We start from the raw sequence: 25777 nt of genomic DNA, 5'->3' as shown, positions 1-25777 counted from the left end.
CCAAGTATTTTGAATCTTTTTTTCAGTTAATGCGTCTTTTTCGGAACGATTTCCAGAGAAATGTCCAACATTCCATTCACACGTCGGACATTACAAAGAGAAATTCGAATGTTCATTTCATTCTTGGAAATACTGTTCACGCGTGACCTGGGTTGACTGTAAGTACATTTTTTTACCAACCAAAATGGCTAGTGAAAGAGCAAAACTATTATATTTAGCCGAAATGGAATTTTTAATGGCTACCGTTACTCTAAGGCCCTCAGAAGCAGGCACAGCCAAGGTTTTATTTTTTAAACCAGTGTGGAGGTGTTTGGATATCATTTGAAACAAATTCAAAACAAAAATTCACCAAATTTTGTAAATGTTATATTAATATTATAGATAACGTATTCCAAACCAAACCTCCTTTACGGTAGTGATTTCTTTTGTTTTCTCTTCATAAATTATTGATGAGTTTGAGAATAACAGGTGAACTTTTCCTATATATGGTTTTATTTTATTTACTCAATTTATTGCCAGCATTTAAATTGTTTATTTGCCAAGTCATTATAGACTTGCCACAATATCAGTTGCATGCACTGGTGTTACATCCAGTTCAAGAAATAAAGAACTTACAAACATGCTTTCACAATCCACCTGATCATTTTTTTAAAGAAACTTTATTGGCCGGTTTAAACACAATTACTGGTGACCCAGTAGTTACATAATTTGTGGCCCCTAAACATATTTTATACAGAACACAAAACTCTTTAAAAATCCCACCTGGTAGGGGCCCCAGGCTTACCAGTTGACTATTTACAGAGCACGGTGGCTGAGGATTTGTAACAGGGGACTTACATGTAACCAAGAAACAAATCCAGATAGTGGTCAGAGAGGGGACTCAAACCTGGGGCCCTCCTAATTGCGAGTCCCTTTGAAGGAGAGGAATAGGTAGAGAGTCCATAATGATAACTTAACCCACAGAGGCTTTAATACTGCTGTTTTGACCCTTGGCAGATTAACTTGCAAAAGGTCTGGAGATATGCATCATGGAGATGGAACCGGATCAGGTGGCATGAACAACCCTGGTTTTGATCCACTGGGTGCTGGTGAACTTGGTCAGACCCCTGGAGAAAAGTGGAAACAGTTTGCCGACAGAAAGTACAATGAATTTCATCAAAGCTGCCCAGGAGCCCATGGTGATTACACCACACCTTCAATGAGCCCAGGACAAGATGATCTTCCAAACAATGTATGCTGTTATTAATGTTAAGTGAAGAGGCCTAGGGGTACCTAGAAATTAAAGGATGATGAGTAATGTTAAATTAAGCTGTACAAAGTGTCAGATTGTTTGGATGGCCTTAAAGGTTAAAAAATAAAAAAAATAAGGTGGTGATCAGACTTTTGATAATTATTACATAAACACTTCTTTTGACACAGGAGGTAAAAGAGAAGAAAACATTAGAGGGTCTGATATATTAATATTAGTACATGCATGAACCTTTTGGGAAAAAATGTGTATTGATTGGTTAGTTTGAATCCTTATAAATTTAATTAACACTTCTCAATATTCTTTTCTGGTTTTGCCCCCATCATATGAAATGTCTGACATAAATTTTGTCTCTTTGCTCTTTGATACGCTTACAGATCAAGACCCTAACAAAAACTAATTGATACAGTATATACACTTGTATACTCCAAAGGAGTGATTCACAGAAAACAGACACAATATGTTACTCTGTGGACAAAATGGCAACCTTAAATGAACGTCTAATCATAATGTAAGTGAAGTCACTGTAGGTTAACCATGCTTTTTGAGGTCTTAAGTCTCAGTTCTTAAGATTCTTAATAAGACACCTGTAGTAATGTCCATTTATATAGTAAGGACTCAGTCTTAACTATGTTTGCTGGGTGATGGCAACCGAAACAGTTTCTGCAGATGACCTTAGTAACTAATGTTCTTTTACATTGCTTACAACAGTCCCCAATTGCTTTCTTTAACAGAATAAAAGCCCTTGACGATCGATTTGTACCCAGTTTTTTTCTTGTGAACTGAAAATAAAACAGTTATTAAGTTGTCTTCAGTTTTTCACCATCACAGAGCAGTACAGTGCAGGCTGACTTCGTCGATCCTGGTTGAAAAATGATCGCTGATCATTTGACTTGAATATAATTGCATGCTAAATTAAATAATTATTATTGTAGATCGTATAAAGACCTAGTGACTCCTTTTTAATATTATTCTTGTTAATATTATACTATGTTTGACAACATTTTGAGCTGGTAGAAGTGAAAACTTCTGAGAATTTGTGTCAAATCTCGCAAAAATACAAAGGAGGCCACATTAGTAGAGAAGGACTATGTAAGGAGCAAGGGAATTAAATTGAGTTTTGTCCACAGTGTACAGTAAATGTTGATCATGAATTGACAAAGCATTCGCAGTTTGCTCAGTTGACCCCAGGCAACTGGACAGCTCAAAAGTACTAGTCAAGATATCAATGTTTGTCCTTCCAAGAATTGCCGTAATACAGCTTGAACATCGTGTGCATTGCCTTATTGTATTATATCATTTTGCTCCAGTCCTGATCATAAACTAAATATGTAGGGGCTCTTAATTTCTTACATGATGACCAGTCTTTTTGCCAAAACAGAGCCTATTCAGAGGCAAAAAAAGTCACTACAGTAGTTTGCGTAAAACCTTTCAACTACAGGTATTAATTATTTTATTCAATCTGCAGTGACAGTTTTTTTTACGCAGAGACGTTATGAATAGGTCTGAATGACCTGATCATGGTTTTCCTTAATTGCAGGTGGGAGAAGAATTTGATAACATGCCATTCAAATTTAGAACATTAATTTTGATCAAATCACTGATGTCTAATAATTTGTCAACAATCGGGAACTTTGTCTATCATAAGACTCTGAATGGAATGTACAGGTTACACAGCTCAAATGTTCAAATGCCAGCCTATTACGTATATAACCAACTATTGGTTTAATTTATATAGAGTCCTCACCTCTTACTTCATTAATCCAACATTAATTTTATTTGGTGCATCAGATGTTGTGATCATAAAAATTTACATAGTACTGGATACTGGAGTTTCAATATACACTTACATTACATTAATTACAACCTTTCATTAATTTAATGAGCACACAATTATAACCGTGTCTTCTTGCATGTCTGTCTTAGGGCAAGTAAGCCGACAAAAGCACGTTTTAAAAGACTTACTGATGACAATAATTAAATCTTAAGTGTTTAGCAAACACTTATTTGTTATTTTGTTATTTTGTATATTTTAGAGTAGTTTTAATTATTATTATTCTAGAGTTGGCGTGATGTCCAATATGACTTTGCAGACATAATGATATTTAGATTTAGATTTAGAAACTGTATTATTGCTCATCTGTTTGGTCGAATACTTCTGATACTGATATTCGTAAGCCACAAGGTGTGCAGAATTTCGCTGCTTGCATAGTTAACGTTAGCGGGACAAGAAAGTTCGACCATATAACTCCAGTTCTGAATGACCTAAGATGGATTTCAATCAAGTCTCACTTGTATCTAAGGGATGCCATCTTGGCCTTTAAATGCATGACACACCAGACCCCAAGTTACCTAAGGTCAAATTTTATATCCAGAGGGAGTGTAAGCAGGGGGTGACTAGAAGTTCCCATCCGCTAAACATACCGCTTTTTAAAATTAAGTTTGGCCAGAGGTCTTTCCAATACAGAATTGTTACTATGTGGAATGATTTGAGATCGTCTCTTAAATTGAGTCTTTTTCAGTTTTTACACGGAATGCCCGCAGGGCATGACGTGTCTAGGTTTCGGTCGGGTATCTTTTTCTTCATCGGTGTCATAAATGTGCACATTAATTTATGCATTAAACTCTGTCCTCCCCTAGTAAGGATATATTGTTCTGATTGTCTTCAACAGAAGCAGCCCAATCAAAATCTATTTTTCAGGCACATATCACGAGAGAGGGGACCCACTCATCACTTCTGTGTGACGTCAAATCATCATTTGATTTATTCATTAAAACTAGATTAAATTCTTCCCTCTCCCAGAAGGGATATATTGTTTTGATTGTCTTGAACAAAAGCGGCCCAATCAAACTCCATTATCTGCGCGTATATCACAAGGGAGGGGACCCACTCATCTCTACTTGTGTGACGTCAAAGCAAATCATCATTTGGAAAAGTTGTTTTCGTTCAATGGCGGCCACATGTCTGAATTTAAGACTCCGGATCTGCCGTTTTCAGAGAGAAAACCAACCTCTTTCAAGCAGTAAATCGAAATAATAACTTCTAGGTAGTACTCAACAGTTGAAACAGCGGAAATTGGGAGAGTTCACAGCAAAGAAAATCCGCTTTAAAAAACAGACGCGAAGGATTAGAGCTAGAGGAGGCCAGACCAGTTCAGCGGGGTCATGACGTTATTGCATAGTTATTTCTGGTATGATTCCTAGTAACACAACGATAAGTATCACGCAATATATCTGAATAAAACCATTCAGACAATTATTTCAATGGCAAAGGGAGGATATTTTTTAAATATCTGCGAAACATACAATGGGGAATAATTGGGGCTACATTAAGCATTCCGTGTAATGCCATTAGAGGGGCATCTTGTTAAGCATAAATTCAAGGCGTTTCTTTATACGAGTTTCTATCGACTTTTGACGTATATAAGTATTTTCTTAAATTGAGTGAGTCCCTTTTAGTTTTAAAGGATAGACTTATAGATTTATGTAGTATTTTAATCAACGGTTTACTTTTGGTTTTGGATAGTTTGTTTCTTCGTTTAAGTTATTGCCACTGAAAAGCCCCCGTGGGGGAGTTGTCAATAAATGTATTGTATTGTATTGTATTGCACATAGTTGGGACATATTTCTACATTCTGATCTAGTCAGTCATAATTAAGAAATTCAAGAGGTTATCATTTTTGCTTAATGATCTCTTTAGGATGAGGGAACGGCCTCAAGTGACACAGATGAGGAATATGTCATGCCACTGGAACCTAAATCTGAAAATAAAGGAAAGGTACTTACCTATATAATAGTCTATCATTCACACTTCTTGTGTTCCAACTGTATTCATTTGATCTATTTTTGCCGTATGGGCCATGAAAGCCTTCAGTTGGAAGGACTCGTAGATAATAGTGACAGGGGTTTAAAAAATGTGTGGTTCAGTTGTGCTTGGGTCATGTTACAATCCAAATGAAACAGTCTATGCTTTATCCATTAAATCTCAGAAACTGGAAATAATTACAGGTAAAGGTACTTATTCAGGGCATTGTTGCTCAGGGGTAAAACTAAATAAGAGGAGTGCACTCAAATTACCTCTTTGTGGGGGTTGCAACCAAAAGTTACCATGAACGCCTATGTGTCCTTTTCTATATACAAGTTCTCGATGTCCGGCTCCTTTTCCCTCTGGATATGAAGTAAAGAGGTTTGTTTTCAACCAAATGGTCTATTTACTTTACTCTGGAGCACTTCGTCCCTCGTTCGGAAAGCTTCACTGTACAAAAAGGATCATTTGCCATCACAGGAGCTCTACTATCTGAATTCAGATGCGGTTACTGTGGTTAAAGCTTTATAACCAGCAGCAGGTCTTCATTATGAACAATCTTTGAAGCAAAAGACATCACCATTGCCTTCTTGTAACTAGTGGTTTTCTTGGTATCCAGACTCTACCTTTGTTAGAAGAATGAGTTGTTTAGGTAAATACTTTTAAACCAAAAAATCTGTCCTTTCCATTTATGTCAATTCTTAAGTTGTGTTTAATTAGTACATTTGTAGTTATTGACAAAGTTGCTGTTCGTTTCAGTTTGTTTGGTATATTTTTCATCTCTTTGTGGATGGAAACGTTCAGTCAGTGAAGATCGTTACAGAGAAGCCTATGCCAAATGGTTGCCTCACACTGCAGCTTGAGTGTTGTTCTGATGACAGAAAGCATTGGAAGTCACTGCCATTGTACATTGATCCTGGTGCTACAGAAACTTTTTTTTATCGGTATGTTGTAAAATACAAAGAAGGACTAGTGAAGTTCATGGCCAATTTTTTGGTCAGTTCCTTTACTGGAAAAAAGGATGACAGAACAGTACAGGAAAGACGTTCACGTAAGCTGAATGTAGGAACACATCAGTATGATATTTTTCGTGATCCCAACCATCAGTCTCGGATGAGAAATGTTTTTGTGGGGCAGATGTTCTTTGTAAAACTCTTGTTTCAGGAGCTAGTCAGTGGTGGCAATTTAAATGAATGTTTGATGGAGTGTGAACACGTAGGCTTTGGTCATCCGAGCTATACTTTTGAAGAGGTCAAATCTTTTTTGAAATGGGTGCAGGATTTAATTAGCAACAGCCACAGTCCTTCCCAGAGTGTGTATATTTGTTCCCTCCTTGGTCAGTTTGTGGACCGCGGGCGTACATGGTCAGCTGAGGATACTTGCTATTACCTTGGACAAAAGACTGCTGACTTGATTTTGTCATCCTTTGGTGTCTGCCCCAATATGTTGCTACTTCAGACAAGTACAAAGTACATCACGATTGTTGCAGAAGGTCTTTTTCGAGTTGGATCTTCAACAGGATGCCTGTTATTTATCAGGTATTTCTGTAATCTACTTGATATCAATGATGTGTTGCATGTTGCTGACAAGCTTTTATTACAGTCATACACCGAAAAGCAGTTTGACCAACAGGTTCCTCTTGTGCTGAATGCCCTCAAGAGTCTAAATAACCCCACCAACTGTGCAATGTATTCGTCGTATGTCATACGCTGTTCACCAAGTGTACCGTGCCTCTGGAATCTGTATGAAATTATGTCATACCACTTTCCAGCTTTGGTTGACAGTCTCATGGATGAGTTTTCAAACATTTACTGCAAGTTCATTTCATGCAGGCGCACGAAGAAACCAGATCTTTGTCAGCCATTGTTTTGGTGTCAGGTACCAGCGGTCTTGAAGAAGAAAGTAGCCAATCAGTTCTGCAAGGCATTGGCTGACCAAACTGTTTCAGTAACAACCTGGTCATGTGAGAGACTTGCCGGTTTGAAGTCCATTGTCGTTGATGCTAATTTGCATTTATCAGAGTACTTTCATCATTTTATTTTACGCATCTTGGCAAGTAAGTGTAAAGAAATGGCTTCCTTCCTCCCAGATCTCCTGGCATCAGAGACATTTTGCACATACTGGAAGACCAGCATCTCTGATCAAGAAAAAGAGAAGGTTTGCCACCAGTGGCTAACAACCAATTTCGAGAATGGTGGGACAAAACCTAAAGACAAGGTCCTCTGTGTTGTGGAAGTGTGGGAGTTGCTGTGCAAAAGGGATGTTCTAAAAACTGACCTAGCACTTTCCAAAGCAGTGGATAAGAAGGTGGAGCAACTGGTCCTCAACACAAGGCTTGAATCCATCATGGATGCACTTAAAGATGCACAGAGCAGCACCCCAGTTCAGCAGCGCCTAACGTTGCTCCTCAGAAGTGCAATTAAACGACGTACTGGCACAGGAGACTGTCGTTCAAAATACAGACACATGATCCACCTGCTTGGCCTTGATTCTTCAAAGGAAAGACAAACGAAAGATGTACAAAAGGTTGAGGTTAACAGGTAGGTGTGAAACATGTGGTACATGTAGGTGTTTTTTCCCTTAAAGGGAACGTTTAGTCTGTCTAGAGATCATGTTCACTCTTGAAAGCAATAATCTCTTTAAAGTGATCAACTTCATAAAATCCTGTTTGAAGTCGACACTGCATTATGAATCCGTTAGTAGCAGCCAATCTGGTAACTGATTGCATCTTCCTGGTAATTAAGTGACCACTCGCCACTATAAAAGCTAGCTTCAGTCAACATATGTTGAAATGTTCCACTTCCACCTCAACGCTTTAGATCCTAATGTCCAATTCACAATAGGTAATTCATCCCAAATTGACACCATCTCTCTCTTAAATGTGAGAATGACAGCAGTTCTTTTAAAGGTGAAGGTGGAATGAAAAACCACAACACGCAATCAATTATCTTGCCCTCACTCTCAACCCTGTCAAAATGGTAAATCTCCGTGGGTTAACAATCATTCTGTGAATTCTCGTTTTCCCAAATTCAAATTTTTTTACAGTTTCAGTTTTCAGTTTATTGATTTTTTTTTGACAATTTTTTTTACAACAAATGTGCACTGCCCACAGTTAGCAAGAGCTAGTCGAGGCAAGCAGTGGTTATAAGTAATATTTACAGAACAAGAGAAAAGAAATGTGATATGAATGTTTTTTTCCCAATCTTTATCATTAGGGCTGAAGAAGAGCTTCTTTTAGCTATGATAGATTTAATCCCAGTGCCGGCTGAAGAGGGAAATGAAGGGATCCTCAAGGCTATGATTCCCACCAGTGAAGGTTGGCTGCACTTGTTAAGTGCACCTCACCCTCAGAGTACACTGCTGCGACATCCCAAACTTCTAGCAGTGAAAGGTGCCGTGCAGTCATTAACTGATCCTCAGCAAAGGCGCCATTTTCCTGTAGACTTCTTTCTACATCTGAGTAACGAAGAGCTCGATCTCCTTGCAAAGTTTTGTGCCTTAGAATGCTCCTTGGAGTCAAATGTTGAGCAGCAGAAAGTAGACGACTGGGTGACTCAATTGTCCACAGACCGGGCGGACGCAAAAACGTTCTGTGAAAATTTCACTAAATTGGAGCGAGCAATCTGTTTCCTTGAGGAAGCGTCCAAGGATATTGCTCTGGTAGCTGATGTACAGCCCCTTATCCGTGAAGTCAACAAAAGAAAGAAAGTGAAGAACACTGCTACCCTTAAAGATGTTTCTGATGCTAACTATTGGGGAACACTACAGCAGTTAATTGATTATGAAGAGGCTACCACTCAGTTTCAAGGATCAGTTATGTTTGCCAATGTTGCACGTATTTGTTTGACAGATCACTTTGCAGCAAGTCAAGCAGCAGTGTATGAAGCAGTCGATGGGACAAATGCCAGTCCAGAAACCATCAAAGAGCATACAGCAGCTGAGATAATATGCCTTCTGGAAGACAAAGGATTGCTGCATTTTGAGGAAGCATGCATCAGTCTGTTTGACAGTGGTAAGGATCCAAGTATAAAAGAAGTAGACAAGGTCTTGAAGGGAATTGTGGATGAAGATGGTCTTCAAAAAGAGCTCAATGTGGTAAGCTCCATGTGTGGTGGTGTCCTTCCACCAGAGAAGGTGAAAATGCTGAAAAACTACCTGCACTTTCCATCAGTTCGTGTAAAGGTTGAGCAGCTAATGTCAGTGTTTTCGGCCCTTGGATATGATGATCCCGATGATGCCCAGGTAACGAAAGACCTGCAAGACTTCTTGTCTTCCAGTCATGTTGGTGACCTCACACTTGCACGTCTGTCCGAGTTGGTTGAAAACAAAAGTGTGATTATGGTTAACAACAAGCTTGATGAAACGTTAACGACCATCATAACAACCCTTCAAGAATCCAGAGAATTGATCTCGTTCATGAAAGAAACAGCTGGTGAGGACATCAGGATACTTATTGATGCTGTAGAGGAACATTCTGATCAATTTGTTTCAGAAGCCACAGTCTCTGACTTGATTGATGTCCATGGTTTTCTACGAAACATCTTGAGAGAAAAACTTAAAGATCCGTTGATATTTCTGGATCATCTTGAGAGCTACTACAAAAAGCTTGAAAAGAAAATAGAAATGGCGGCCAAGATCAAAGAATGTGGTAGCAATGTCCACAGTTTGCGAGGACTGTACATGAATGTAGCCAACCGAGGCGAGATGACAAAAGAAATAATCAGCAATGCAGTGCAGAGAGGATGTTACCTGATCAAGGCCACATCAGATGGGTCATGTGATGTTCAATTAAGCTACCATCGCCAGGTTGGAGCCTCGAAAGAGACAAGCTACAATATGGCAGAGTTGCATGACCTTAGAAGCCGAGCTCTTCTTATTGTGAACACTGACAAAAAACAGGAAAAGAAGGATCAATCACAAGATTATGATGCTACTGCTGCTTCGCTAAACGTTACATTGTCTGTATTTATTCAACGAGTTGAATACATTACCGACATCCTTAACATGATCACGTTATTGCGAGAGTCAGGCCATCCAAAGTTCAATGAAGCATTTTGGTTCAAGCTCAGTTCTTCTAAAGAGATTGAATCTCAAGCAAGTTTCCTGGAAACAGAGTTGAGGCAGTGGGAAAACATCTTGCATGTTTTGCAGAAAGAACACTATTTCCTTAATTTCTTTCATCCTGACCAGCTGTGGATTCTCCATAAGTTTTTCTCAAGATGTTTGGTCAATACCAAGGACACTATGTTGCTAAAAAGGTCTGTCCACAGCCTACTGCGCTTTGTGGATCCCAGCATCAAACAAGGAGACCTTGATGGCTTCCATAACCAGTACGAAGCACCTGAAGAAAATCGTGGGCATGAAAGTGATCTTCGTGCCATTGGAAAAGTTCTTGATGCCATATTTATTCCTCGCCAAATTATCAAATTACAGAAGGTACCGCAGCATGACTTGCGCAGAGCTGTAAAACCAGGCGAATTGTTTGTAGCTGTACTCGAGCAAGGCAGTAAACAAACTGCTCACGTGGTCATGACTCTATTCGAGAATACAACAGGCTCATATCCTTTGCCTAGCCAAGTTCTCTTCTGCCATTCTGAGACCAGCTGGGAAGAGGTGGAGCGTCTTCTGAAACGCACGTTTGAAGCACACTCACATTCCACGGCAGTCAGGTTGCATTGCTTAGCTAATGTAGAGAACCTCTCAAATGACATGCAGTTTGAACTTGTTGCAGCCATCAAAGCCCACCAACAGAATGCCAATGTTCCGTACCTACTTAGCATAGTTTGCTGTGGAGGATTTCATCACCATATTGCTGATCAATTTTCTGTAGCAGCACGCAATGTTATGGGGATGACCGAGGTTGAACTACGGACCACATTCAAAAACAACTTCCCTGAAGTTTTCATGGTCACATCAGATCTTCCTGGTGTTGGGAAAACAGAAGCCATTCATGAACATGCTGCATCCCAGAAAAAGAAAGCTGTGACAGTTCCAATCAGTGGGCCCTTGACACAAAAAAATCTGGTGAAAAGGTTGTCAGGTCTGCATTTCGGTCCATGTGAATGCATTCATTTTGATGTAGGGGAAGTAGATGACCCTTTGGTTCTGGACACGTTCATCTTTGAGCTTGTTGTAGTTGGAATGGTGTCCTCTGGAACAGATCTTTTTCACTTGCCAACCAAGCATGTCTACATTGAAATTGCAAACACATTACAGCATTGGTTGCAGGACTCACTCCCTGTTACGAAGTGCTTTTCGCCCTTGCATATCAAGCTGGATGGCTACAAAGATCTTGTTGTGAGCCAAGAAGAACTGAGCTCCATTCAAGTGGTTTGCCAATACCTCGACGCTTTTGAATGTGGTAAATTGGAAAGCAAAGACTTGAGGCTCGAGGAATTGAAACCTTTACCCCCAGAACGCTGCAAAAGGTTGCTCTCAAAGTATTTCTCATCAAGTGGTGACATATCGTACAACATAGTGGAGAGTTTTATCAAGGTCTTTGCTAATCAGCTTTTGCAATTTTCTGCAAGCCCTTACTTCAAGCCCCACAACTTGAGAGTCATACTTGGTCCTTCACATGATGTCCGGAACTGTTTGTTTAAAGGGCTTTTGGAGGTGTCAAAGGAGTTTGCATCCCGCTCTGTCGTGACGTGCAAAAGTGTTCAATCTGAAGCTATCTCCAAAGAACAAGCTGCTGAAGTGCTAGAAAAGATCCAGCTCTCTTCAAAGATTGTTGCCGAGAAAATGGTTGAACGAGTGGAAGGAATGATACATTGGGCTGACAACAACCATCTGGTGATTGTCTTCCACAGTCTTGAAGCCCTGACTATCTCAGCTTTGTATCGCGACTTGTCACTGGTGCCTTCAAACGTGCGTAAGTTATTCAAAACACAAGCCATGAAGGGTAAGGGAATGGATGACTTCACAAAGATGGGTCAAAAAGAACTTCAGCAGAGGTTGGATCGAATTGTTCGAACAACGCCAAGAGAGAAAGATGATGACTTACAAAGCCTTGGTTACGCTCTGACCCCGGACAACATTCTCAAAATGGTTCTCATCATTCAACGAATACGAGCAGGGATTCCAGTTATAGTTATGGGTGAAACTGGCTGTGGAAAGACCAGCCTGGTTAGATACCTTGCCAGGACGTGTGGTGTCCCATTTAAGGTAAAAAATTTCCATGCAGGTGTGAGCGAGGAAGAGCTGGTTGACTTTGCGCACCAAATTGAAAAGGAGGCTGAAAGTGTTAAAGAAGTATGGGTGTTCCTTGATGAGATTAACACTTGTGAATATCTTGGAACCATCAATGAGATGATTTGCCACCGCAGCATCAACGGCAAACCCCTCATGCCAAACCTAGTTTTTATTGCGGCCTGCAATCCATACCGTCTTCGTCCTCCTGGAAAAATTTCAACAGCTGGCCTAGGTGGTAAGACAGTAACAGATGAATACTCTAGATTAGTGTACCGTGTCCACCCACTGCCAGAGACAATGATCGACTTTGTTTGGGACTATGGATCGCTGAGTAAGAAGGATGAACGTGCCTACATTGGCCGTATGGTGGAGGGAATCACTGGAAATCCTAACCACGTTCTAGTTGATCTACTGTGCACTTCCCAGGAGTACATCCGAAAAGTTGACAGAAGCCCCTATTGTGTCAGTTTAAGAGATGCCCACCGATGTATTGTTCTTGTAAAATGGTTTAAAGAAACATTTCAGAAGCGAAAGGATCTGCCCTTATCACACACCAGGGACAGTTACAAATACCACAAAGATGCAAGTGGCTTCTCATACCGAGAGAGGTCCTTTGTCCTTGCCTTGGCACACTGTTATCAGTCACGTCTTCCGACTGCTGCATCGAGAAAGGAATATCGTGAGGACATTGTTCATTGCTTTAAAAAACACAATGTGCTATTTCAAGAATCCAGTTTTGAGGCTATTGTGAGAGCAGAGCAAGAAGACTACCTGGAACGAATGGAATTGCCAGAGGGAACTGCCAAAAATGCTGCACTTCGTGAGAACATTTTTGTGATGCTAGTTTGTATCCTAAACCAAATTCCCGTTTTTGTTGTTGGCAAGCCTGGCTGTAGCAAGTCTTTGTCCATGCAAATAATAAGAAGCAACTTGAGAGGAAAGGACGCCAAAGACTCTTTCCTTAAGACACTACCACAACTCTACGTTGTTTCTCATCAAGGATCTGAATCATCAACGTCTGATGGAATACTCAAGGTGTTCGAGAAAGCAAGAAAGTACAGGGAACATAACAAAACTGGAGACGTCCTCCCAGTTGTTCTTCTTGATGAAATTGGTCTTGCCGAAATATCCAAGTACAACCCCCTCAAAGTGTTGCACAGTCTGTTAGAACCGGGTGAAAGTACATTTCCTGATGTCGCTGTGGTTGGTATTTCAAACTGGGCCTTGGATGCTGCAAAAATGAACCGTGCTATCCATCTGTCTCGACCTGAGCCTGATGTTGAAGATCTGTTCGAAACTGGAAAATCTTTGCGAGAGGCCAACATTGGCAGGAAAGGCCCTGGAGTATCTCGAACACGTTCAGGGCGTCCGTTTGGTCAAGAAACCTATCCGGATGACAAGCAGCTTCGTTGCCTCGCTGAGGCCTACCAGAAGTACCAAGTGAATCAAAGATATCCAAATTTCCATGGCCTACGTGACTATTACAGCTTAATCAAGTGTCTCAGCACAGAACCTAAGAATGACACCTCAAAGATTGAGTTCTTGGAAGAGAGAACCAAGCGAATTCAGCATGCGCTGCAGAGGAATTTTGGTGGCCTACCTAAAGACGTGAACAATTTTCAAAGTTTGTTTCTGGAGGGACTCCAGATAAAGGATTTGATGGAGGAAAGCTACCATTTTCCAGTTACCGAGCTCATCTGCGACAATCTAGATGACAAACTCGCCCGTCATCTAATGATAATTACGAACGGAGACTCTGCTATCGGTATTCTTGATCATACGCTGCAAAGTCTGCATAAAGAGAAGATCACCATCTTTGGAAGTCGATTTGAAGAAGACCTCTCAGAAGAGTACAACTACCGAATATTGAGCCGTATCATTCTGTGCATGGAAAGAGATTGTGTCCTTATTCTGCGAGATCTTGAAAGCATCTATGGCAGTCTTTATGACATGCTAAATCAAAACTACACAGTAGTTGGAGGGAAGAGGAATTGCCGTGTTGCACTTGGAGCTTTCAGCAATCCAATGTGTCAGGTTCATGATGGATTTCGCTGTGTTGTGCTGATTGACCAAGGAAGAGTTGACTTAACCGATCCTCCCTTTCTTAATCGATTTGAGAAGCAGCTGCTCCGTTTTTCAGATGTCTTAAATGCCGAACAAAGAAATATCATCAACAATCTGAGGTACTGGGTAAAAGGCATCTCAACAATTCCTGATTCTGAGTCCCAGTTTCACGAAGAAGACATGTTTGTTGGATTTTGTGATGACACCCTTCCGTCACTAGTCCTAAAGAACAGTCAAGACCCTAAGCGCAGTCACTACGAAATTGTAGAACAATGCAAACAGGATCTAATGATGGTGGCGTCCCCAGATGGTGTTGTAAGGAGTCTTCGATCGACCTTATCCAAGACGGACTTAGGTGACGTTCAGGCACTTTGTGACAGCTACTTCCAGAAGCCTCTTCACAACGGTTTTAAGTATTATCTGAAACATCTGCTGGAAAATTCCCAACTTGATTCAGGGAATGAAGATGCCACTGATGGAATGCGACTGGTAGTAATGACCCATAGCAACATCCATGTGAATGTATCTCAGTGCCTTGATGGTTTTGTGAAGTGTCAGACAGAAAAACTCAGTGCGTTCAAATCTGAAAAGCAGTTAACAAGGGAATTGGAACGTTTTTGGAGATCCAGTGACTCGCTTTTGGTACTGCAGTGTAAACCAGAGCTGGATGCGACCCACATGCTTCTAGCCAAGTCCATCATCGAGCAGCAGAGAGAGAAACACGTCAAGGAGGTAATGGCAGCGAACCAAAAGGAGATCAAGCATGTTTGCATTATAGTCCATGTTCAGAGAGAAAGTGAGGCCAATAAAGCTCAAAATCAACACTGGCAATTTAGTTTCCAGAGTGGGTGGCAGCAAGTAACAATTGATGTTTTGGAAGACCCAGTTCTGCCCATTACTGAGTGTTTAGATGTTAGCGTCATGGACCTGTTGGAGTCCAAGGCACTCTCATTTGAGGATTTGGCCTCAAATCATTTTCTTTGGTGTTTCACTCGAATTAAATATCCCGCTATTCAGAAGCCCGCTTTGGATACAGTTCTTCAACTGGCAAAGCAGTTGACGTCGTCTCCTAAGATTTTGGAATGTTTCAAGGAGTTAGTCAAACGGTGGTTGGCAAAGAGAGCTCAGGACAACTCACATCTCACAGATCTTCCAAGTTGGCAGTACTCAGTGGCATGTGATCGACAGGCTTTAATCAAGTCCTCGCACCTGGTGGGAGCCATTCAACATCATGTGAGTCATCTCATACGTCGCCCACTGGCCAAGATCATCTACTTCTTGGAGAAGGAGTCTGCCTGGCCCCGTTTCTTGTTTTCACAGGACCCTTTAGATGAGGAGGAACTACACGTCTGGTTGGAGTTGATGTTGGAAAAGGATATCTTGAACATTGATGACATCCCTGAACACCAAGGAGCAGAGTCCTATTTTATTCCTGAGCAGCGTTTGGAGTTGCGATTCCCTTGCATGTCTGTATTTTACAAGAAAGTAGAACAAGTGCAACCCATGTTTGCTGAAGACCAAAGGCGACTCCTCTTGGATGACTCTAACTTGGATGAAAATGAAGAATTGCTTGATGTTGCAGAAGAATCTCAGTTACACAGATTCGCCTCAGTTGTGAAGGAAAAAATTCCTCAAGTCATTGAATTTGAATATCTTCAAAGGAACATGGGGTATTACGTTGAGGATCTCCTCGATATGAAAACATCTCACTTTTCTAATTCATTCACACGTGCTGACAGAATTAACTTCCTGAAGTCGGCCATGGCATGTGATATCAAGTTTCCAACTTGCAGTGATCCTGGTCTGCTTATAACTCGCATGCATTGTCTTTTCTGGTTGAAGGAGCCCTCTTATATGGCAGCCCTTCAGGTTTATGAGACCTGCCACAAAGTTCCAACTTTAAGCCTCCATGAATTGTTGTCTAAGTACACACCTGTGTTTGAAGAAATTCTATTTCGCGACAAGACCTCAGCTCAAAGCGAAGATACTGAAGATACTCAAGAAACTGAAGAAAGTGCCTGTACAAACGAAACCTTATACAATGAAAATGTGAATGTGACAGTGGAAGGTGACAAGCAGAAAACAAACACGAACCTGGTTATTGATGGAGATTCTTTGTTATGTACTCAAAGTGAAAATGAGTCCCAGTCTCATAAAGCTCCAGAAGGCGAGGAAATGGAGGCAGAAGAAGAGAGAGACTTACTTTTAGGCCAAGAAATTGAAATGGTCAGTGTGGCGTTCGGAGTGGAATCAGTGAAAAAGCAGATGCAGTTCTTGGAAGCTGGAAATACAGAAGACCAAGACGAGCAACAAGACGAAACACAGACAGTTGGAAGAGATGATTCATTAAGAGAGCATCGTCATGAGTGTTTCTCTGGAGATGAAAGAGAAAACCTAAGAGAGGTAGACAACAGGGAGGGAAAACAGACACCGGAGCTCCACAAAGCTGCAAGACAAAGTGTACAAGAAAACAAGCTGAATAAAGACGAGGAGGGTTTGAAGGACGAGAACACCCAACTTCATCACATCGCAAAAGAGCAAGGTCATGTTGAAGAAGATGGAAATGTGCATAAGCATAGCGATGAAACTCTTTATGCGTACGTGTTCACGGAAGAGGAAAACAATGAAGGCGTCAAAGAAGATGCACAGGAAGAAACTATTCCAGACGAGGATGAATTAGAGGAGGAAGGGCAAGAAATAGAAGAATCAATAGGTGATGGGGAGGAGGAGGCAAGGGTCAGCTTTGATGAAGAACTTGTTGAGACACTATGTTCTGCCTTACTCCCAACACATGATGTGGTAAATAACTTCAAAGGCCCAGGCGGTTGGCAGCGGACAACAGGCCTCTTCTTATCAACAGTCAGCCGAATGCAAGTTCAAATTCCCGCCTTTCATTACCTTCGAGTTTGTTTTGACTTTGCTACTCTGTTGATTTTGCCAGAGGATCTGGAACCGTATTCTCTGTACATGCTTGGCACACTTGGAAAGACAGGCGCTTCTGAGGGATATCTCGACTCTCCAGACATTTTCAGTCGTATAACGGGCGTAACTGATGAGTTGGAGAAAAGAGGCGTTCAAAACAGAAGATTGATAAACTTCTTGCTGCTCCTCTATGGACGTTGCATCGATTCAAATCCAGACACCCCCGTTCTTGGCTCTATTCTAGAAAGGATCTGCTCCAGCGGAGATACGTCGTTTATGCGTCTTGCGGGACCACTGGTGCACCGTATTTTTCTCACGGAAGAACAGCTTTGCCCTGGTGTCTTCGAAAAACTGTTGCATAGCGTAGAGACCATCAACGAACACCCTGGCTTGCAGGAAATAAGTTATGCTTTGGAAGCTCTGGCTGTTGATGTTGAGCTCGATTCCCCATTTTCTGTGGTATGCTGTGATCTCATATGTGAAGTTGCGTTCTTGGAAATGGACTTTTCCTCAGTATCCAGCTCAGAAGATCAAATTCTGCTGAATTTTCACAAGGCTTTTGAGACGTTGGTGAATCCTTGGGAAGATCCTGAAAATAAAGTGTTCCATCTTCTTTGTGCCATAGCATACCTGCGGTCATTCCTGACGTCATTTGTCATCTTCATTTTGCAACATCGCCAGTACCTGGGTGACGACGGCGAGTTTTCCATGCTCATAAATGAAATAAACGCGGCTTTTTTAACCAAAGAAAGCTGTCCGTTTTCCCCCAGGGCGTCAGAATTGCGATTGTACTTCCTAAAGGAACTTAGGAAAAAGCTTTACATCTTTGATGTGCACGAGATCTGCCAACGTAGCTACAAACTCCCTGCTTTGAAAAGTTTGGATTGTAAAGAAGAAAGCCTGATCGGGAAACTTAGTTTTGATCCCTTCCAAAAGTGCACAGAGAATTCTCCTGCTCAAGCAGCATTAGCAACTCTTCTTGAGAAAAACAATCCAAAGCCACTTGAAGACGTGATTCGTACTCTTCCAATATCAACAGAAACGAGATTTGAGATGGCAGCCATCTTGACCAAGGCGTTTTACCTTGTTCGTTCAAAGCGACACTTGCGAGATAGTGAAGATAAAGCCGTGGATTTCTTTAAAGGGAAGTTGCTTGACCTGGAAACACCTTATGTTGAACTTCTTCTCCGAATCACCGGACGAAAGGATTTCAAATGCCCACAGCTGTGCATCTCTTCTGAGTGTTCGCCCGCAGATTTACATAAGGCAACATTGATTCTTCATGTTTGCATTATCCTAGCATCGGAATTCAGCAGCGCAAAGAAGAACACACTTGCTTTCATGTCATACCTTAATAACCCATCGGTATCACAGAATTCGTTTGTACTTGCATCTGGAGAAAGTCGTCAGAAACCTTACAAGGTACACTGCAACTACGTTGCCGAACGATTTGGCCAAACAACCACTTTCTTCTGTTTCTGTGGAACAATGTTTGTCACTTCTGGGTATGGAGACAAAAAAACGTGTCCCTCTTGCAGGTCAGAATGTGAAGGGGAGTACAAAAGTTGCAAGGATAAAGCGACCGTGAAAGCTATTCAGCCATCGAAGGGTTTTGTCTCTCCTCCAATTTCTGAAGACATCTTTAGCCAGGTGCGGGAACTAAAGCCAGCAGAATTCCGCATTCTTCACTTGCTTGTTTACGCGGCGCTTTACAGTGGCTACTCACTTGAATTGTTTGATGAGCAATGTCTTTCTCAGATACTGAGCACTGAGAGTAGTCCTTGTGAAGTGTGCTTTCATCAGATGGAGGATGACCTAAAGGCGTTATGCAATCTCTTGGATGCTAAGGAGGAAGACGTCATCCGTTTCTTGCACTGTGCTTTGGAAGAAAGCACTTCTCTCCTTACTTCAGCAGCTCTGTGTCACACACAAGACGCACGACTGGCATGGGAAAGGAAGTTTGCAGCAAGCTTGGGTCCCTTACTCCATGAATTTTGTCCAAGGAAACAGCTGGCACGTTCTGAGGACTTTGTAAGCAGGTCTCCATTGGTTTTTCAGAGGAGGATCGAGGAGACTGACTGCCCTGTGTTTTCAGATACGGATGAGAGAAACTTGCAGCTTCCCAGATTGTTCCGAGTGACGTCCTCAAAAACGTGCACCAGCCTGAGAGCCTATTACATGGCCGCTAAGGATGAAGAGAGGAACAGTCATCCTTTACTCGGCTTGTTTCTCGATTATAACGACCTTCTACCACTTGTGGCAAATCTGAACGACCTCCTATCCTGGAGTCGTATAGTAGATTCACTGCTGAGTAGACGTCTCACCCGGAAGGACGCTGCTACCAAGATTGGAGATATCATTCGAGGCAAAGCTCAGTCCCCTGAAGAGAAAAAGCGACTGGATGAGTCCTTTGACAAGTTTAACAAATCGTGGGAGGCGATGCGTCCTTATGTTAAGGAAAAACTTGGAGTTAAGGAAGTACCATACCTAAGCGAGAGCTCACCGATTTCATACTGCCTCGTCGAGAAAAGTGATAAAGGAGTATTACTGTGTGCAGCTTTGGAAGTACTTCAAAACGTCCAGAATGAATTCTTACGAAAGATGCTCAACATTGCAGCGACAGGAAAGTGTTCTGCATTGGTCTTTCTGGAGCGAGATGAAGGAAAATGTGCCATTCCAATGGTCCATTTGCAAGAAGCTCGAGAGAAAGAAATTATTCAGTACCAGTGGTCGGACGATATTTTAAGACATTCCCAGCGCAACACAGAGTATGGCCATGGAAAAGAAATATTCTTTGATCTTACAAAGATCGAAAAAGAGTTGGCAGCCCGCTTCCTGCTGGGAAAATCGTTCCTCTCAACTTTTGACGGATTGCAGGAGTTTATCTTCTCAGGAGAGTTGTTCCATACTTGCAGAAGCATTCTGGATGAGTTACAAGAGATGATTCCGCAGCAGCCCCTCACAGACGTGTTTCGGAGTAGTCTTCGTCAGAACGGACACAGCCTCGAGAAAGTACAAGACTTGCTAGAGCACATGGAAATCGTCCTTTGCTTATTGAAAAGACACAAAGTTGGGAAACCTGAGGAATCCTTGACGGAATTTACAGGCAAGTGGCTCAGCGGATCAAGACCGTTTCCAGAAGCTTTACTCCCTCAGCCTCACAGTGCTATCCAGTTGACACATGTGGTTGCCTTGTACGAGTTTCTTGAAGATACATTGGCTGAATCGGCTGCCAATAGTGTTCATAGCATGTATCGTGCTACCATACCTAACGAGATAGCAGAGGAAATGACCAAAGCAGCCCCAACATTTGGAAAAGCTGAGGTAGATCGTTCTGTGTTGAATGCCGTCGCGACAGCGCTTCGGCGGTTCATTTTCCGGTACCTTACCTCGGAAGACATGAGACCTGAGGCAGGTGAGAGCCTAGTGGAGCGCATGCTGGAGTCTTCTCTGTGGCCAATCGATGCGTTCAGTTTTTGGAAATCGCTGAAGGTGGAGTCTTCGTCCACGTTCATCAGGACTGTGTTCCCTGAGAAGCTGACCCTAGGGCACACGCATCAAGTCCTTTCCTTTTACCAGGAACGTCTCAAAGTGAGTAACAAATTATTAAAATAATTATACACTGCACCCACTGCCTCTTAATACAGAGTAGATTGCACAGCAATCATCTTTAGTTCGCATGCGATGCGTGGATTCTTTAAATTGACCTCTCAAACTCATTAATAGTTAAGAGAGAAAACAATGGGAATCATTAAAGTGAAGGAAATTTGGGAATGCAATTATAATTAGTGTAAAATTTGGAAAAGTTATGTTTTGATTTCCTTCAAGAATTATTGATGGTTTGAAAAGCTACGTCAAACACCGATTTCCGAACGCTTCGAAGTTAGTTAACAAAACCACTTACTTTGCCTCGTCTTTACCACGTGGATGACGTTATCCATGAGGTATAGTAGTGAGATTTAATTCAACTGGTTGATGGGCTGTTCAAACTTTTCTATCGTCTGCTGAACAAAAGCACTTCAGGATACAATGACTCCAATCGAGCCGAACCTCAGTAACCAAATATTTATGCCTTCTTGGATTGATTGATTTGCACATGAGCTCTACCAAATGGTAAACAAAAAGCTTTGATAACGTATCAGGTCTTAAGTCCCATTTAAGCGAGTCCATTTTTGGTCAGTCTTCCCAGCGGATTGAGGTAATAAAGCAACAGGAGTGAATAAAGCTATTTTGTTGTAGCGTTAAATAATTCGGATTTTCTTTTTCCGAACATGAAAAACAAATCTATCATTTAGTCACCTGGCTTAAAACGTAACATAACTTTTCTTTCATATGTCATTGTAGTTTTATTGTAGTTTTTAGATTTTGCCTTTCGCTCGGAAACCGTTCGTGAATCAGAGGACACGCACATGGTTTTTGCTTGCTGGATCCTCCTGGCTCCTCGATCTCCGAGAAAGAGAAAGTTTCATGATCGACTTAAACAGTGCTAGATTTCTCCATTGACCGGGGCAGTTAGAAATGTCGAGTTCCCCTCTCGTTAGGACTTACTGGAGAAAGACCTTTAGATTCTAGCACGAGTACGAGTACAACTACGATTTTTCCAATAGACAAAGAGCGCGCGCGAGTGCACTAGTTTCATTTTGGCGGCAAAAAGAGATAGCCGCCGTCATTTTACAACCGTCGTGATTTAGCAACAGAACGGGAACGTCATTTGAGGGCGCGAGAGCGCATGGAATGGTCTGGACGCGAGTCTATTTCGACTAACGTATGGGTATTCTTGATGCCCGCGCAGTTGTCAACTGACGTTCCCGTTCTCTTGCTAAATTAATTTAGGGTTTAAAGTGAACATATTCCTTACAAAGTAGCATGATATTAGTATTATAAAGGAAATATAGCGAGATGTAAAGAATCGATCATAAGAGGACACAGAAAAAATCTTAGCCCCAGATGGGATTCGAACCCACGACCCTCCGTGCTCTAGATCGGATGCTCTAACCTCTGAGCTACTGAGGACCCTCCTAACCTCTGAGCTACTGAGGACTATGGTCGATTCTTTACATCTCCCTTTATTTCCTTTATAATACTAATATCATGCAGTGGCATAGGTTGGTTGGTTGGAGGCTCCTGCATAGGCGAGGCATTTCTTGCAATTAATGTGACTGCGTGATGCAGTTAAGCCTTAATGTGTTGCTTGCGATGGATTACGTGACTGCGTGACTGCGTGATGCGGTTCTTAAGTCCAACCCACAAAAATGACCCTTGCTTGCCAACGAGTCCTCAGTCCTCAGTAGCTCAGAGGTTAGAGCATCCGATCTAGAACACGGAGGGTCGTGGGGTCGAATCCCATCTGGGGCTCAGAGTTTTTTCTGTGTCCTCTTATGGTCGATTCTTTACATCTCCCTTTATTTCCTTTATAAAAGTAGCAACAGTAGCAAGTAACTACCTTTTGTGGCACCTTTGGTCATATGATTGATTGACATTGATTGCTTTCTTGCTTGCTTGCTTGCTTGATTGCTTGCTTGCTTGCTTGCTTGCTTGCTTGCTTGCTTGCTTGCTTGCTTGCTTGCTTGCTTGCTTGCTTGCTTGCTTGCTTGCTTGCTTGCTTGCTTGCTTGCTTGCTTGCTTGCTTGCTTGCTTGCTTGCTTGCTTGCTTGCTTGCTTGCTTGCTTGCTTGCTTGCTTGCTTGCTTGCTTGCTTGCTTGCTTGCTTGCTTGCTTGCTTGCTTGCTTGCTTGCTTGCTTGCTTGCTTGCTTGCTTGATTGATTGATTGATTGATTGATTGATTAGGTGTTAGAAGAGGCGAGGCAAGTCCCTCGGCGTCCCGCTCCAAGGAACACCAGTGCCAATGTTTCAAGACGCAATCAGCTCAAGAAACGAAAGCAGTCGCCATACAGCTTCACTTAAAGTAGACAGCTAATCTCCCATCATAACTGATGAGCTGCTCCACAGTGGTTAATTGTAGTTCCCTAGCTGTTCACGTGCATCCTCTATAGCTCACTCGCAGAGTGAGTTGGCAAGAATTGTTCCAAAATTACTTGTTCCTTTGTGCTCGCGTTGTATGCTCCTTAAAGACGAATCGTTTTTGCTTGCTAAGCGGTTTTAAAAATAGAGGGATGTACACAGTCTTCATTAGTTGTAGATAAGCATCTTAATCTTAAATTGCTACTACAGTTGAACCTCGTTTGAGCCAAGGCTTACAGAATCACGAATTTAGGAACAAGAAGGGTTGTTTGGAGCTAATTCGAACGAAGTTTCATGTAGGTGAACTTTTAGCGGAAAAGTTGGTTCCAAAAGTGGTGACTCAGGGAAGTTCTACTGTGGACTTCCACTCAGAATGTTAACAAGCAGAAAGAGCAGTGGGCTCCAAAAGCTGTAAAAATAGCGAAATTCAACGGAAAATTTTTGCGCTCTCAAAACTTAGTCATCTCAAATTTGAAGATCAGTTTGAGACGTTTTGCTACAGTCTTTTACTCAGACACACGTTTGAATCAGCTCTCCGCTCGTAACCCATATATGATGGTCGCTTATCGACCTGCAGTTGCGTAGGATTGAGAAAGCAACTTACCGGTAGCATGCCAAATTTTTAGTCCTTAGTGATAGCTTTTTTGTGAGTTATTACTGGTAGAAACCGCGTTTTAGTTGGCCAAAACCTAGGAAGTAACCTGGAAATGTAGTTAAATTGACAAGCTTTCTGTACTTTTTAATTGTGTGTTCCGACCTTACCTGACTTTATGATAACGTATGTATCGTAGTTTTCGACAGAAGTTGAAAGGTCACATTGAGGCATATAGTCATAGTTACAACTAAAACAAATGTTGATTTTCTACGAGTGATCTAATATTTAGTACAAAGTAGATTTTCAAGTAATTTTCACTGTTTTCTAAACGAAATAAAATCCGTTTAGCTTTAAATAAATATAAACAAGAAGTAGGAGCTTAAACATGGTGCAAAACGGCCCTTTCAATTTCGCGTTCAATTTTATACAAGGTTCGAACTTGCTTGTGATGTTTGTGATATGTTCGATCTTGCCTTTTTGCCTTTGATAGTAGTGCAGTACGATAGAAGGCATTATTTACCAAGTTTCTTTGTTCTAGTTATCCATGGTAGTTCGTAGCTTCTGTTTACATTTGGGCCGGTAGACTGGTTATGGTGACCCTTGGCAGACGGGTTATTGTAAACCTCTCTATATCTGCTTATTTTATGCCCTAATGCATGTTATTTTATTGATATTAGCTTTGCCTTAGTAGCTGGTGCAAACTATATACCCACTTGTTTATACTATTGTTTTAAAGTATACCTGTTGTTTTGTTCACCTATTAATAGAAGTAACAATTATGAGCTGGTGGTGGTCTGATTGGTTGAATTAGTTGGCGTATCGCAGCGACGAGCGTATAAAATCGGGGGAATGGGCACGTTGGGCGAATGACTGCAAATTTCATCGCCGATATCAGCCATGCCAGGTTTCCGTTATTTCGCCATTGCAGTATCGGCGAAAATCGCCCAATGTGTTTCTGGCTTATTGGTATTGTTGGCACATTAACAGCTGAGTAATTTTCAGAAGCTGTCTTTCAGATACCCTTGGCAGTTAAACGACTGCAAACGCCGAGCGAAACTTTGCGCTCTAATTTGCTCGACTTGGTACGAGGTAGTATCGGAAGCGTTGCTCCTAAGTTTCCTACCTTTTGATCATTGCCTTTTATTAGCTATTAAGCTGGACCACATTACACTAAACAGATCACAACATTTCGGCGCGACTAACGTTACTAGCCAATCAAAAAAAGTTAAGTGTTGGCCAGTTCATTATTGATTTTGTTCGTTTGCAATTTTCTTAAATGTGATTGGCTCAAAAACGGCTCCATTTTGCACTAAATATCCTGTAATCGGACAATGTGATTACCGTTTCTATAGCAACAGTAAACTCGCAAGCTTTTCCTTGTCAAAATAGAGGATTTCTTTCTCCCTCGTGTCCAACGTCCAACTGTTTTTTTTTTTTTGGTCGCATCCACTTGTTCTCGTAAATTTTCATGGTTATGATTAATTGGTAACAGGACTTCGTGTTAAGTTTTGCCGTGGAAAAGTAAGTTTTGCCGTGGCAGGTATGGGCCACCGTAGTGTCGTCCGATTCGGTCTGTAATCATTTGATTGACAGCCGATGTCGTTTCAGTTGTTATTATGCTAGGCACTGTACCCTTGCCCAATTGCCTTGATATAGTTTTCTGTTGGTCTTGGAAACAAAATTCTCCACAGCTTTCAGATGGAAGTTTTGATTGCTAATCTGGAGATCATAAGAAGTTCAAGAAATTCTCATAAGCTTTCAATTAAAACTCACTTTGTCAAGTTTCAACGGTTGAGCGCACTGCAGTGATGGACGTCAATAAGTATTTCCTCTCAGGGGCCACTCGTCAATCTGAACATGCCAAAACCAGTGCTGGAATTGAACAGGAATCAACACAGTCAGTTGAACTCTGTGCACAGTGCTCTCTGGTTTCTTTTCCGTGTAGGAAAACAAAATGAGGATCACAAATAACACTTGAGGGTTCTGT

General features: G+C 41.5%; 1 protein-coding gene across 1 annotated transcript in view; it reads left to right on the top strand.

Annotated features, from left to right (window-relative positions):
* Positions 1-24575, top strand: part of LOC146480057 (uncharacterized) — a 38065-nt gene extending 13490 nt beyond the window's left edge. The window contains exons 2-6 of the mRNA XM_085110113.1: positions 997-1231; positions 4950-5027; positions 5814-7594; positions 8270-20825; positions 23022-24575. Coding sequence (XP_084966239.1) covers positions 1022-1231; positions 4950-5027; positions 5814-7594; positions 8270-20825; positions 23022-23138 — 14742 coding nt within the window. The 5' untranslated portion in view covers positions 997-1021 and the 3' untranslated portion in view covers positions 23139-24575. The remainder of the gene's footprint in view (positions 1-996; positions 1232-4949; positions 5028-5813; positions 7595-8269; positions 20826-23021) is intronic.
* The last annotated feature ends 1202 nt before the right edge of the window (positions 24576-25777 follow it).

This window comes from Pavona decussata, unplaced genomic scaffold, assembly GCF_977016875.1.
Source record: "Pavona decussata unplaced genomic scaffold, jaPavDecu1.1 SCAFFOLD_56, whole genome shotgun sequence".
Taxonomy (NCBI): Eukaryota; Metazoa; Cnidaria; class Anthozoa; order Scleractinia; family Agariciidae; genus Pavona; species Pavona decussata.
Note: the sequence above shows the minus strand (reverse complement) of the source record. Positions and strands in the feature narration are given on the sequence as shown.